The sequence below is a fragment of the Cervus canadensis genome, chromosome 6, assembly GCF_019320065.1.
Source record: "Cervus canadensis isolate Bull #8, Minnesota chromosome 6, ASM1932006v1, whole genome shotgun sequence".
Taxonomy (NCBI): domain Eukaryota; kingdom Metazoa; phylum Chordata; class Mammalia; order Artiodactyla; family Cervidae; genus Cervus; species Cervus canadensis.
Genome location: NC_057391.1, coordinates 6,767,800 through 6,783,946, shown reverse-complemented (window position 1 = coordinate 6,783,946; position 16,147 = coordinate 6,767,800). Strand labels below are relative to the sequence as shown.

The 16,147-nt window shown below is 44.4% G+C and overlaps 1 protein-coding gene across 1 annotated transcript in view; it reads right to left on the bottom strand.

Moving 5' to 3' along the window:
- The window catches only part of SV2C (synaptic vesicle glycoprotein 2C), a 209,617-nt gene that overhangs the window by 88,270 nt on the left and 105,200 nt on the right, over positions 1-16,147 (bottom strand). Inside the window, exon 4 of the mRNA XM_043470698.1 lies at positions 8,477-8,628. Within this exon, the coding sequence (XP_043326633.1) occupies positions 8,477-8,628 (152 nt within the window). The remainder of the gene's footprint in view (positions 1-8,476; positions 8,629-16,147) is intronic.

Below are 16,147 nucleotides of genomic sequence, written 5' to 3'. Positions count from 1 at the left end.
ATTATTCATTTACTTTTATTGCTGAGTAGAATTCTACAGTATTGCAGACATTTTGGCAGTTTCCAGTGTGGGGCTATTACAAATAAAACTGTCCTAAATAAGCACGCACAAGTTTTTGTGAGGACACACATTTCCACTTCTCTGGGACAAATGCTCAGGAGTACAACTGTCCGTTGTACGTTAGGTGTGTCTGTTTTTTTAAAGGAAAACTCCAAATTACTTTACAGCATGGTGGCACTATTCCCACCAGCAACAGATGAGACGTGCAATTTCTCTGCATTTTCACTAGCATTTGGTATTGCCATGAATTTCTTAAACTAATTTTTATACTATACAATGTACTTGTTATTCCATTTCAAGGCAAACCCTAATATCAACAGCTCTTGCAGGATAAACCTCTATCTATAGGAAATACATCAACTTTTCTGTCTTTATTTATTGTAGATACAGGTGCTATGATCTCCACCAGAGACCAAGTTTTCCAGGATTTGTGGAAGACATTCTGCTAGTCAGGCTGGGGTTCATATCCCAGCTTTGGGGAGAAACCCCGGGGTCTAGTCAACTGAGATCTGAGGATGGGGGAAGTCTGGCCCACTGAAATGCTGCAGAGGGCTCAGCTGTCTGAGGCTTGCTACAGCCTTGCACCTGCATTTTCTGAAACTGACATATAAGGGTCACACTAGCCCTAACTGTGGTTTGTTCAGTCACTATGTCATGTCCAACTCTGCGACTCCATGGACTATAGTCGCCAGGTTCCTCTGTTCATGGGATTTTCCAGGCAAGAATACTAGAGTGGGTTGCCATTTCTTTCTCCAGGGGATCTTCCCTACCGAAGGATTGAACCCGAGTCTCCTGCATTGGCAGGCGGGTTCTTTACCACTGAGCGGCCAGGAAAGCCCAGCCCTAACTGTACCCACCTACATATGGGCTCAGGTTCTCCTTCTGACACATGTTAGTCTGTGCTAAGCACCTTATCTGAGTGAGGGCCTGGGACACCTTGTCTACGACACACATTGGTAACTGTGATTTTCTAACCACAGGTGGTACCCTTTAGGATTGCATCTTGCAATGAAAACAACTCCTTTTAATATTCCAGTTCCTTCTTCCTCCATGCGCTCAACTTCAGCCCCATTCACGGAAAGAAAAAGCTACACTGAATGAACACTTGTGTCAGGCACTGTGCTAAGTAACCACTTTTGTATACAGTCCTTTAGTACAGCAACCCTGTAAGGGTATTTTGCCCATTTTATAGATGAGGCCACTGACAGTCAGAGAGCCTAAGTAACTGTCCTAACGGTGACAAAGCTGAAAGAGGGGCAGGGATGGCTTGGAACCAGTGAAGGAAAGTTACACGGTTCAAAATAGCCTGGAGTTAAAACTCCCCTCCAGGTCTCTGCAAAACAAAGAACTCTCTCACCTGATGAAAAAAATGGACATTAAGGCTGATTACACCCAGCTCCCAGCCGGTCCAGCCTCTGGCCGATCTCCAGAATTCCTTGCCCCAGCAGTTTAAGAGATAACTACTCTGAACAACCTTGGAGAACAGGCCCCCTTAAAAGAGTAACTTTCCACATACATGCCTGTATGTACTTACTCTTTTCTTGGGTTAGGGCAGCAGCTCACTAATCTGACTGCTGCCCCTTCTCACCTCGTTAAAGGTGATCTGTTCCTGGAAAGGGCCGGTCTCGTTCTTTTTCCGAACCTCGACTTCTCTAACTCCCTTACCCTACAACCAGGGCCTGTCTTATCTCAGCCCAAGCTGCCTGCCTGCGTCCGGAGTACAGGATACCTCGCTGAGACAAAGCTTGACTCGGGATGTCCATGTAATGCACAGGTCAGCTAGTGACGCATGTCAGCAGGTAAGGGCCATTGGCTCTAGAGCCAGGTTATGCCACCTGGGGGGATGGCAACATGCCTGTAAAATGGATCTTTACATGGGATGTGCCCTTTGAGTATCAACTCATCCAACAAACACAGAGATGGAAGATCCTGATTCACTGGGCTGCGGGCTATCAAGATTTTATGGTATTGTTAGTTCCTTGATGCTCTCTCATTATCTTTACATTTTTTCTTCTCTCTACGTCCTGTGATCTCACTCTCTAGGTAAGGCTTACCCATTTTAGCCCATTTTCCCTTTCCTCTAACTCTGAGCTCACTCTGGGCTGTGCTGATGAAGTCCAGGTTTCCCACGTAGGATATGAACCTGATAGCAATAACGGCTACCATTTTTGAACACTAGTCATGAACTAGGTGTTCTAACATGGTCATTTCACTGAATCCCCAAATGCTGACTTAGGAAATGGGACTGGGGGACTGAAAAGCTTGACAAAGCTCCCTCACCCGGAAGCAGTGGGGCTAAGACTCACAAACCAGCTATCACTGTCGTCTCTTGCTGTTGGCTGCAGTGCCTTCCTTCTTGTGCACAAAATGTACACGGCCTTCCCTGTTTCCATCAACCAGATGCCATTGGACTATCCCCCCTACCTTCATCCCAGTTTCACCATTCAGGAGAAGAAATGCATTAGCTTCACGCTTCTTATAACTAAAGGAAGTAGAAGACATCTTGATAATTCGGACAACCTCAGGACTATGTGTGTTTTTAAGCCCAGACACCACACTAGAGCTGGAAGGGGAGGGGTGCGTGGGGTTTGGGCTTTGTGCGCATCCCCAGCTTGGCCCCTAAGGTCCACAGCCAAGGGCTGGTGTTCGAGGCGGTAGAGATGCCCCAGTGCTGAGCACAGCCTGCGTGCCGTATGCTTTAGGAGCTGAGGCATTTCGCACTGAACTATCAGTGGCCTTCTCACTCCACTAACCGAACCCCCTCTGTGCACTGTCCCGCACCTGGGCAGGGGCAGCACCTCATCGGACACACACGCGAATTTAAAAGAAAATGACGACAGAGAGTTTAATGGAGCGGACAGCGCCGCAACCCCGCAACGACTCCAAAGCCTGGGACGCTGTGAAAGCTCTCAGCCAAAGAGGGAAAGGACCCAGGATTCAGCTCCCTGTCCCATTTTCTCCTTAAGGCATCGGGGCTTGCATTCAATGCTGCTGTGTCCTAATTCAGAGGGCGTGGGGGAGGGGAGAAAGGCTGCACCTGCTCTCCAACACCCTGCTTGTCCTTTTGTGAATCGGAAGCCAGTATCCACCGTGGGTCAGAAGTCAGAGGTTTGAAAAGGGGCGTGGGGTCAAGAGGAACCATACATTCTAACACCAGCTCTCAGCTGCTGCGGGCACCTGAGCTCTGAGGTCAGGGCGTTTCCTTCTGGGCGGGGTCTTCTCCCCCCTCCCTAGCCTTATGCCACAGGCTGAGAAAGTCCCGAAGCTCCTGGCTGGAAGGAGCTGGTCCCAGGGAGGTGGTGGCAGGAAAGCTGCCCGGAGCGGTGACATCCTGTACTCTGCCTCCTAACATCTCAGAACCTTCAGGTGCTGGCGACCGTCTGTCTCCGGGGAACACACAGTACATCGTCATCTGATGCTGGTACGGAAACTCGGCCTCTGCTGAAGGCCAGGTGGATCCGAGGCCCGTGAGGAACTCCTGGCACAGCCTATATCTCAACTTGCCCACCCTGGTAGCCATCCAAACACCCTTTCTGGAGGTTGTGTCTAACCTCCTAAGAGTCCCTCCAAGTTTCAACATCCTTAGTGACCAGCTCAAGGTTGACCTTGCATCAGAAGCTTGTCAGGAGTCAGAATTCAGGTCTCATGGCATCAGGCTCAGGTCTTGTGCACAGACTGCTCTGCCACAAACGCAGAAAGGTGACGTCCAGAAACACAAGACCGACTGCGTTCCCCATGACTATATGTATCATTTATCCCTTGACAATCTTGCCAGTAATTTCATTCCTTCAGAGCAAATCTTATTACCAGTGTGGAAAGGGCCAGTACCTGGCTCTGGGTTGCTTTATTCTGCCCTGACTTCCTTCCCTGCCAGGGAAAAATTCAATCCACTGTACAGGCGGCAGTGGTCAGAGGTCCCCCAAATGAAAGAGGATGCAAGGGCAAGGACCCATATGCCCCTGTTATTTCTGTGGGCCCTGGCACCATTTATTACCCTGCAGAATTTCAGAGGGAATACAGAAAGCTTCTTATTTTCTCAGAGGCTGTAGGGAAAGTGAATGGACTTTCAACCCTTACTCATTTTTAAGTAAAGTAAAAAGATGTGTCATTGGAAAGACACATGTTAAAGTTACCTTTAAAGTGTGATTCCGAACCGGATGGATGAAAAAGTCCTTTAGCCTGGATGAAACCAACAATATTAAAACTCCAACACCAACTGAGTAAGTCAAGCTCACAGGTCAGGCTCACTCTTTGTTCCAACTCACAGCTGCCCTGTGGACACATGAGGAAGTCCCGGGGGCTTCTGGCATCACCCACCGAGAGAGGTACAGAGATGACAAATCTCAAACCCGACTGCACGTGAGAACCACCTGGCCATGTTAAAAGGGATATATGCTGAGTCCCCGTCCCAGAGAATCTGACTCAATTGATTTGGGGTAGGATTCAAGCATGGGTATTTTCAGTGGGTGGAGGAAGCGGTAAACTTCCATAGAAAGTGCTTATGAAGAAGTATAACCACCATATAATGACATGCACAAATCTTGAGCACCCAGCTTAATAAATTTTTATGAATAAATCCTGAAACCTGGGCTTCCCAGATGGCTCAGAAGGTAAAGAATCCGCCTGCCAATGCGGGAGATGTGGGTTCGATCCCTGGGTCAGGAAGATCCCCTGGAGTAGGAAATGGCAACTCACTGCAGTGTTGCTGCCTGGACAATCCCACGGATGGAGAAGCCTGGAGGGCTGTAGTCCATGGGGTTGCAAAGAGTCGGACACGGCTGAGTGACCGAGCACACACATGCTCTTGAAGCCTATCCCCATCAAGATACAGAACAGCATCACCCCAGGAGATTCAGCAAGGGACTTTTAAAATTTAACTGTTTTATTTGAAAAAAAATTAAAGCTCTTCAAGTTGCAAGAGTATAAAATGAACCCAGCAAGGGTATTTTAAAAACTCTCCCCTGTTGATTCTAACACAGAGACATGATTAACAACAGTAATTACCAAGGTCTTTCTTTTCCTTTTTTTTGGCCACACCTCTGGCCATGGAAAACCTTCAGTAAAGCATGGGCATAAGGTTTTAATTTTTTGTTACTAATTTCTTAACCAGGTTGTGATTGGTTCCTTCAATACAGAAATTAATACTGGCCTCAGATCCATTTGATTCTGCTGTATTGTGACTGTCTTTGTAACTTTTTGAGCATTGTTTATGGTTCACAACCTCCCTCTTTCTAGCTATATATGATTTAGGGGGACTTTTTTGCTCTAAATAAGAACATTTTATGTGTGCTTGTGGAAGGAAAAGGTGGGGATCATGCTCATTTTTCCTGGGTCAGCCACTGGCAGTTGGCAAGGACAGAGCAAACCTGGGGCCGTCCAAGGGCTCTTCAAGGTCAAGGGCAGGAATGTATGAGAGGCAGGAATCTGGGGTGAGCGAGGAAGCGAGGAAACAAAAGCAAAAACAAAAGCAGTCATGTCATGTGTTTGTTAGCCATCTGTATGTCTTCTTTGGAGAAATGTCTGTTTAGATCTTTGGCCCATTTTTTGATTGGGTCATTTATGAAAAGATGCTCAACACCACTCATTATCAGAGAAATGCAAATCAAAACCACAATGAGGTACCATTACACACCAGTCAGGATGTCTGCTATCCAAAAGTCTACAAGCAATAAATGCTGGAGAGGGTGTGGAGAAAAGGGAACCCTCTTACACTGTTGGTGGGAATGCAAACTAGTACAGCCACTATGGAAAACAGTGTGGAGATTCCTTAAAAAACTGGAAATAGAACTGCCATATGACCCAGCAATACCACTTCTGGGCATACACACTGAGGAACCCAGATCTGAAAGAGACACGTGCACCCCAATGTTCATCGCAGCACTGCTTATAATAACCAGGACATGGAAGCAACCTAGATGCCCATCAGCAGACGAATGGATAAGGAAGCTGTGGTATATATACACCATTCAATATTACTCAGCCATTAAAAAGAATTCATTTGAATCAGTTCTAATGAGATGGATGAAACTGGAGCCCCTTATACAGAGTGAAGTAAGCCAGAAAGATAAACACCAATACAGTATACTAACGCATATATATGGAATTTAGAAAGATGGTAATGATAACCCTACATGCAAGACAGAAAAAGAGACACAGATGTATAGAACAGACTTCTGGACTCTATGGGAGAAGGTGAGGGTGGGATGATCTGAGAGAATAGCATTGAAACAGGTATATTATCAAGTGTGAAACAGATCACCAGTCCAGGCTGGATGCATGAGACAAGTGCTCGGGGCTGGTGCACTGGGATGACCCAGAGGGATGGGATGGGGAGGGAGGTGGGAGGGGGGATCGGGATGGGGAACACATGTAAATCCATGGCTGATTCATGTCAATGTATGGCAAAAACCACTACAATGTTGTAAAGTAATTAGCCTCCAACTAACAAAAATAAATGGGTACAACAAACAAACAAAAGCAGTCATGTCCAGGCCCAATAGATACTCACAGACAACAGAGGCCAGCCTGAGCTATGAGCTGAGGGAGGCCAGCAGGAGGCGTCCTGAGGCGTGAGACGAGATGGGAAAGGAGGGCCAGGAAGCCGGCGGCAATGAAGCCAGGAGTTAAGGGGCCGTGCCGTCGCTGGAGGCTGAGACGCAGAACACGCTGGCCTCAGAAGGGATCCAGGTGCCAGGCTGTGCCCTGCACAAGTGCCTGGCAGAGACAGCCTGTGAGGCTGCAGCTGGGACCACCCAGACCCACCAGCTTATTTCAATTTGCACAAAGGCTGAATACGACTTAATGGCGGCTCTTGGGGGCAGTGCTGGGTACAGTGCTGGGTACAGGTCCTTCATCTCCTTTTTGTCTCCTGATACATAGTTCCTAAGAAACAATGCCTTATGTGGTAGCTAAGTGACTTTTCCATTTGGAATAGCAAGCTGAGTGGGGTGGGCGTTAGATGCTGCCATACAGGGGAAGTTCTGAGCATGGCTGAGGTCCTTAGGACCCAGATGAAGGAGGAGAATCTCCTTAATTCCTCAGGTGGTGGCAGAAGGCAAGCCTCACGATAGATATAAGAGACAGGCCTCATGGTGGAAATGGGTAATGGCCTGAATGAGGGCATTACTGGCCCCAAAGTGACCAAGGAGTCTAAAAATGAGAAACCTATCACACTAAAATAGGCTTGACAAAGAAACGTTCTCTTCAGGACCAGTAACCAATTTCTTAAGTCTTGTGGGTGTTCTTTTTTTTTTTTCTGGTACTTGTGTTGTCAAATACAACTTTGGTTTGCATATAACTTTCCAGGTTTATTAAAAGGATGAGTGTGAAAAAAAAAAAAAGGATGAGTGTGACAAGATGGATTTTAAAGCTCAGAATGGAAGACAAATCACAATGCATCTGAACCTTGAAGTCCATCTTGTCTTCGATTTTTATCAATGCGTTAAATTCACTTAAACTTGTTTCCTAATAGACCACGCTTTATAATGAAAAGTTGCTCTGTTCTTTAAAAAAAAAAAGGCAGAAAAAGAGAAAATGAGCAAATAGTAAATTTTTTGAAATCGGATTTTTTTAGATTTCAGATAGAACAAAGAGTGAGTTTTTGAAGCCATGGTGGTTTAAATATACACAGTATTCATGCTTTGTCAAGTTCATCCTGTTTTCAAGCACACACATGCACACACACTCACACACACATAAATATAGCCGGAACAGGTACCTTTCCCTTTCCTTCTATATTGAATTCAATTCCTAGATTCTGTTAACCTCTCCCGGCATTTCTGGGAGCTGTGGCTTCTGACAGGGTGAGCACTGCTCAGAAACACGAAACCTGCAGGGGTTCTGAGGCGGCAGAACCGTGAGTGGTCAGGGGAGACTGAGCAGGGGAGCTGCAGAGCGGGGTGTAGAGTCACCGCTGAAGCTCTGTGCATTGAGGGTCCTTAAGGAGACGGGGCTCTTCCTGCTCCCGTCCCAGTTCTGAGCTTCTGGAAGAGGTGAGGCTGCCACGGGCTGAGCCGTGGACTAAGCCGAGAGGAGATGAGTCAAGGTACTCGTAGTGTCTCACATGCATGAGGAGCCCAAGAACCACTGAAAGTCAAGCTGCCTTACAGGCTATGATCTGCGCATCCTTTCACCTCCACTTACACGGGGCTCCGTGTTGACAGCACAAAGGGAACAAAGGAAAGCGGTGACATTGAGAACAGCAAAATGAAAAGTCTTCCCAAAGGATCGCTGGCACAGTCTTACCTCATACAGATCTCAATAAGGGGTTGGGAATGCAAATCCTAGACACTACAAAAGGGAGAAACATGATGATGGCACTGTTCTCAAATCAGCATTAACGAGAGAGGAAAGGGATGGAAATGAAGCCGAAATAAAACACGGGGACCGCCCGGCGGGGGCAAGGCCAGCCTCTTACCGTAGTGCGGGATGATGGCCCAGGCCATGGCCGAGGCGTAGATGCCGCCGATCATCCAGAACATGCAGAGCCAGCTCAGGTGCTCACCCCGCTTCTCTCGGGCCAGCACTTCCGCAAAGTAGGAGAACACGGTGGGGATGGCTCCTCCAATCCTGCCAAGAGGTACAGACGGTCTGTGATATCAGGGCTCAAACAGCCAGTGTGAGACACAAAAGGCAGAGCTAAAGCAAGCTCTATCAACACATGCTCTCTTTCTTTCCCAGCATATCAAGGAAGGCACACTTTCGACAATTTAGTAACTTTAATAGTGGCTCAGACGGTAAAGAATCCGCCTGCAATGCGGGAGAGTGGGGTTCGATCCCTGCATTGGGAAGATCTCCTGGAGTGGGGCATGGCAACCCACTACAGTATTCTTGCCTAGAGAATCCCCGTGGACAGAGGAGCTTGGCGGGCTACAGTCCATGGGGTCACAAAGAGTTGGATCCAACTGAGCAAATAAACACACAGCATGTTCAAGATAGGTTTATTATCCTCCCCAAACTTGAACCTGCAATTAAACTATGCTAGCAAAAGGTGGCCATGGTGCCCTACTCATCTGCTTCATATAGAGTGCTTAGTTTAAGACCTCCATGGACTTTCTGTTCCTTGTTGATGCTCTTCATGATATTTATTTGGTATGATCTAGGGAATACTTTAATTAACACCTTAAAAATATATATTATGATTATGTCTTGTCCATGACACGGGGACTTTCGAAAGAGTTTCAAACACCTCTAGAGGGCTGGCTGCAACTGATACTACTCCACACATTGGTCCCACAGCCCCGTCTGACTGACATGTTGACGCGGGACCCACAGGGATGCTTCCTAGACTGGCTCTGGTCCCCACCCAGCAGACATGCGGAACGAGTACATGTGAAGGGGCACTGGGACAACTGCATAAAGAGCTGCTGGTTTAAATACCGACAGGGCAACGCTTCCTTCCAGTCAAGGTGATTTTAAGAGACACCGACTGACCTCTGGGTAGAGGGTATGAACTGTGACCTCTTCTCAGGTTAAGGTTCTCAAATGAGGGTCTATGGAATCAAAATTTTGTTCATTCTAGGGAGATGGGCCATAGATCTCATCAGAAGGTCAACTTGGCCTTGACCTCCCAAATTTTAAGACACTAAGAAAATAAGGTAGTATGGGAAATAATTACTATCATTCTAAACAACATGTGAATTCTTAACATAAACATTTTTTTAAAGTGTGCTACAATATGGTGAAAGCGAAAGTTGCTCAGTTGTGTCCGACTCTTTGCAACCCCATGGGCTACACAGTCCATGGAATTCTCCAGGCCAGAATACTGGAGTGGGTAGCCTTTCCCTTCTCCAGGGATCTTCCTGACCCAGGAATTGAACTGGGGTCTCCTACACTGCAGGTGGATTCTTCACCAACTGAGTTATCAGGGAAGCCCTCAATATATAAGCAAGTTGTAAAGACAACATCTAGTGATACAGTTTTTCAAATATGTACTGATTCCTTTATGTTCATATTTCTATAAGGAAAATTGTTATTGACATTTCAAGTAAATTTGATGTCAAGGAGTGACACTTGTATTTATCCATTTAGCAATAACTGATTTCCTGAGTGCCTTTAATATGATAAAGAAATACTGACAGTGACCTTAGCAAATGCAATTAAGAGAAAGGCCACATCTGCAGCAGATGTACCTAATGAACCGCGGAGTTGATAATGTCACTCTGCACCAACTGGTAGGTATGGCACCATTTCATGAGTCCGCCCCTGTTTACAGTGATGTGGTAGTTATCTGCGGCTGGATATGTGCAGACCTCCTAGAATAGTGTTTTTCAATCCACAGGCTACAAAATTAACTTAGCAAATGTCAACAGCATTTTAAAAATTGAAATAAACATGAAATATTTGAGTGTCATTCAAGTAATAGCATCATTTCATGCATTTCATTCATAATAAATATTTATAGTGTGTAATATATATTCATAATGTATACATAATACATGAGTATAAATATATATTTAATATATAACTATATATATGTATGTGTGCGAAGTTGCTTCAGTCATGTCTGATTCTTTGTGACCCTAAGGACTAGAGCTCACTAGGTTTCTAGAATCCGTGGGAGTCTCCAGGCAAGAATAATGGAGTGGACTGCCTTGCCCTCTTTCAGGGGATCTTCCCAATCCAGGGACTGAACCTGTGTCTCCTGCGGCTCCGGCATTGCAGGCAGATTCTTTACTGCTGAGCCACTGGGGAAGCCCATAACTATATATATACTTATATATATGTCCTCTTAGTAAGACCTACTGTTCAAAGAGTTTAAAAATCACTAACTCAGAGCATCTATATCTGTTCCTCTGGGCTGTGAATGTGACGGTTCTACCTAAAATCTCTGTGAGTGTGATTCCATGTGATTTCAGACATAGCACATGACAACTCAGCACCATTGCATCAAGGGTAGCCAGCCAGGACCAAGTCCATTAACCAGACCCCCAAACAAGAAACAGATGTATATGATGACCAGTCAGAGCTGGCTATAAACCACACCACAGAAACTCACACAGTTCTCTGCCTGGCTTCCTGAGGACCTCACACCGTGGATAGTTAGCTGAATTTAAAAATTCAACAATGCTTCAAACAGATTTGAAATTGTTCCATTACAACACACAATTTCAATGGGAAAGAAAACATCTGTGTCATAAATCATTTAACGCTGTTCCTTTTGTCATTTGGTGTGAGGAATCTGTTTCTCTGCACCATAAAGTCCCAGGTCCCTAATCCATGTCTTCACTTTTCAGTGCAAAGGAAGAGCCTCAGTTTTTACTGATTTTTAACACCCTAATTAATGTTTCATCAGGATTCTGGACATTCTGTATGTACGAGTGGTAACTCTCACTTCAGGAAGGCACAGTTGTGTCAGGAGATGCCAGGCTGCCCTGAACCAAGATGAATGTACTCCAGGGTGGCTACCAAGGCAAGTGGGAGACTTGCCTGTTGGTTTTAAATAAATCACTGTTGCATAAAAGAACGCCAACTTGAGGGGCTTTTAAACAATCCTTCTGGTTTTAATTCAATGCCTCTTTTTCAAGTTTTTTTTTGTTTTGATTTTTGCTTTTTGGATTTTTTTGCAAGGATGTCTCTCAATGTTTGTAAAGCAGACCACAAAGAATTCTAAAATCAAGGGCTAATTGAGTCTAAAGAAGGAGGAAGGGAATCTATTTAAATCCCTCGCAAAGTCCTTCAGACTCAGAGACCTAAAAAACAATCCAAGCATTCACATTTCTATTATTGTGAGCCGATCATCTATTTTGGGGAAAACATTAACTCCTCATCATACGGTGATCAAGCAGAGGAAAAACATTACAGTACATTACAGGGTGCCGTACTATTAACTGTCCTGGTGCTTCATGGCCGATCAGAGTGCTTACACGCTGTTTACACTAGACCAAAGGCTCCTGGAAGGTGAAGACTATAACATATTCATCTTTGAATCCCCCTGACTTGGCCTACTGGGCACGAACTAAGTGTTTACTCTGAAGATACGAATTGCCCCAAGACTCTCTGATGATGGAGGGGAAGAGTAAGCTGCTGTGATGGCCTAACATCTCTAGTGAGTGGAAAAATACACGTTATGTCCTGGGCCAACATGAGGTGCCAGCATGGCAGTTCTGATAGCAGCAGAGCCCCAAAAGAGTTCGTGAATTACTCTGTGTCCTAGAGGTCGCCCTCCACCATCAACTCTTATTTAAAAAGCTCCCTATTTCTATTCCACCTCACTATTTTGTGTGAGGGGCTAATATAGCTCTTTATTTGTTTTATTGTACTAAGATACAATTTCTGAGAACACTTGAAGAGAGAAACATATCTGAATGGAGTTTCTCAAATTCTCTATGGTTATTAAATACGGTTGATTTTGTGCCTCTCTCCCAGCAGACATTTAACAATGTCTGGAGATATTTTTAGTTTTCACAACTCAGGGGTGGCCTCTGGCACATCGTGGGCAGAGGCCAGGCACGCTGTTAAAAACCCTATCATATTCACAGCAGCCCCTCACAACAAAGACTTATCCAGCTGCCAAAATCAATAGTGCTGAGGTCGAGAAACTCTTGCCATGGGGATGTAATAGAGGAAATATGAAACTTTTTAAACAGCCAGGATATAAGGCATACAATGGTTACCTTTTACACCGCAGATAGGCAGTAAATGTCTAAATCCAGTTAACAGGGAGACCTCTTTTTGTTCATTATCTAATGATCAATTAGCTACTGTTGAAATGTGCTCAAGATTTCATTTGTGACAAAATATTTACACAAATGAAACAATGAGGTCAGGGTGGCTTATAAAGAATTTTTCTCACCATCAGATATTAAGTCTATTTTAGTAGCTCCCATCAAGGACCATATCTTCATTGTCCATGGTATTAGGAGGCACACAGGAAATAATAATTGAAATGCATGCTCTATTATGGGTGGAAGATTAGCCAGATTCAAAATAACTGAATTGACACTGGTGAAACAGAAGGTTGATATGTGGAATTTCAGAGTTGGAGCTATTTTCCCTAAGTACTATTAATGTTAGGTGTTTACAACTTTAATTACAGAAATACAAAGAAAGTAAAAAAAAAAATCTGTATTAAAACACACCACTAGAATAAGTTGGGAGCCCTCCAGTACCTCATTGCATGTGTGTGCACTCAAGTGTGGGAACACACATAATACGCCCCTCAAAAGGTCTGCAATACTTTTGGCAACACTCAATATTAGGCATCAAGTAAATGTCATAAAACATATTTTCCTCAGTAAACTAAGACAAATTCACAAATGAAATATGGTATAAGGCAAAGACTTGTATCAGCTTTACAGACAAAACTTCTGTGTTGTAAACAGGAGACATGTAAATTGAATGAGTTTAGCGAAGTAGGAAGAAGGAGAAAGCCAAACATTCCTGTCTCCACAAACCACCTTGAAAAACTGGGAAGCCTGACTGATTGAGGTCTGCACATTTCACAGCCACACCTAGCATCACTCCAGTCTCGATGACAACTTCGTGGTGTATTACTCTGTCTCTGCACCTTGTCACTCAGATGTATGCTGACCATTGAGAAGAAGAGGAGGAGGTTTCTGTGGTGAAAGAAGGAGGTTGTACACAAAAAGGCCAGTTGTACTTAAAATGGCTCGAAGTATGATGTTCAGGGGAGAAATTACAGAATGATGACTTCCTGTCCTGAAAGGAATTGAATAATTCTGTTTTGCTTTAATGCTTCAGTGAGCACGTATTAATAACAATGAGTAATTTTATTCTTACTTACTTCACCACGTGATTGCCAGCCAGTGCCATTCCTCCAACTTCCCTTTCCATTGGGAAAAGAGGTATTACATGAGAATGTAATTAAGCAGGAAGTTGAATAAGCATTGTAAAGTCATGTGTTCCATACAGATAGTAAGCAGGTGGCAAAATCCACCAAGAGCTGACTCTGGTGGCTTTATTACAACAAGTATTATGAGTTTATAAAATGACTAATGAATGCTGTAGTCTATGCCAGGAATCACAATTATAAATAATTTGCATGAAAAATATCCTTTTAATCCTTGCTCAGAATCAGCAACCAAAAAAAGAAAGAAGACACTGAACTGCCAGGCAAGTCGGACAGCAATTCGGAACCAATTCATTGTGTTTTCAGCTGGACCCAGAAGTAAACAATTAAAGCAGCAACTCCAAAGATGGACTTCATTTTCATGAAAGTAACGGAGTATCACAGAGGAGGTTGCTCAGAGGCTTAGATGAAAGAACACAGATCTAACATCTCTGAACAGGCTAGGTTGGCACAGAAAATGAGATGGCTATATTGATTAGAAGGCATATGTTTATTGTGAGTAATCAAGATAGAGACAGGAAAAGAATGTTTCCTGGTAACAAAACCAATCATCAAATTAGGAACAGGGACCCCTCATGCTCAGCTTTGGGGCTGAAGCATGGGGGTTAGGGTAGCTTTAGTCTTCCCGTCTGCAAAGCCGCAGCTTACACCTGACTATTTTGAGAATATGGAGATGAGAACATATAATTTGAGTAAAAGTTGTGTTTCTAAGAAAACATAATTTCAACTCCCCTTGCCCTTGTTTGCAATCATATTGGTGCCCTAAGCCCCTCAAACCTAAACAGAACTGCAGGCAGCAGCTAGTGGTAAAGAACCTGCCTGCCAATTCAGGAGATGCTGGTTCAATGCCTGGGTCGGGAAAATCCCCTGGAGGAGGGCAAGGCAACCTACTCCAGTATTTTTGCCTGGAGAATGCCATGGACAGAGGAGCCTGGCGGGCTTCGGTCCATAAGGTCGCAAAGAGTCGGACAGGACTAAAGCAACTTAGCAATGCAGCATGCACGCAAAGCCCCTAGAACCTAAACAGATCTGCACATCCACAGCAGCAGGCCTGCCGCCACGGAGGGGGAAGGTGTATTCAGAGGTCAGAGTCCTCATGCTGTCGTGGAAAAAAATCATCTCACTATCGAGACAGCTGGAAGCGTGCAGTCCCACAGCACCTAAATGATGTCGTGAATAAAGATGGTGATGACTGTAAGGATGATCTGTAAGAAGTGATGAAAAAAGTCGCAGACTTTTCCAGCCGCTTGCTGTGCTATCTAGTCACCCACTTCTCCTCACTCTGCCACTCACCTGCCATTTACCAACCCATCCATCGCCCCCTTCACCATCCAGCCCCTCACCCAGCCAAGATCTGGGCCAAGCACATCACCTGGTCCTGGAGGGACAGGCATGAAGAATACATATCCCTACCCTCAAGGAACTCACAGAGTCGATTCTTAAAAGTGCATGTGGCTAATTTTTCATAATTATACGTTATGACTTTGGGAGAACTTTTCCTCTGTTACTTCTTTCTCCCTTGGAATCTACAGTTCTTTTGCCAAAAGGTATTCAGAGAAATAAAGTGTGTCTGAATGGTCCACTGTTGTTGGAAATTCTCATAAAAGGCATTATTTAAGACAGTGCTTTCCAATAGAAATACCATGTGAAATATGTATAAAATTTTGAATTTTCTAGAAAAGAAACAAGGCTGCAGTTACTTTTAATAAATATTCATTTAACCCAAAGTATCCAAATACTATCATTTTAACCTGTAATCAACATAAAAATTATTAATGAGATATCTTATACTCTTTTGCATGTATTAAGGCTTTGAAATCCAGTGCTATGGATTTTACACTTTACAGCACATCTAAATTTGGCCATATTTCATAGGCTTGGTGGCTACATATGGCCTGCTGGACTGCACAGGCCTAGGAAAACACTGACTCACTGTTTATAACTTGGGTTTGCAATTATTTTTGGATTAAAGATAATTTAGTCTGTTGCCTCATCTTCCATATTGGAAACAGTCTTTCCATTCCAATTCTTTGGGTCAGAAATCTTGAACTGATCTGTTCAAAATGTTTATCTGGTGTCTATCATGTATCAGACATCGTGTGGTATGAAATCACAGACATTTCTCAAAGAATCTGAGACAACACAGGCCTGGTGGTTATAAGCATGGAGCCAGGCTGCCTGGGTATGATTTTACCATTAGCCTCTCTGTGCCTCATCTTTCTCATCTATAACATGGGTAGCATAAATATTATCTTCCTTGTAGGGTCATCATGAGGC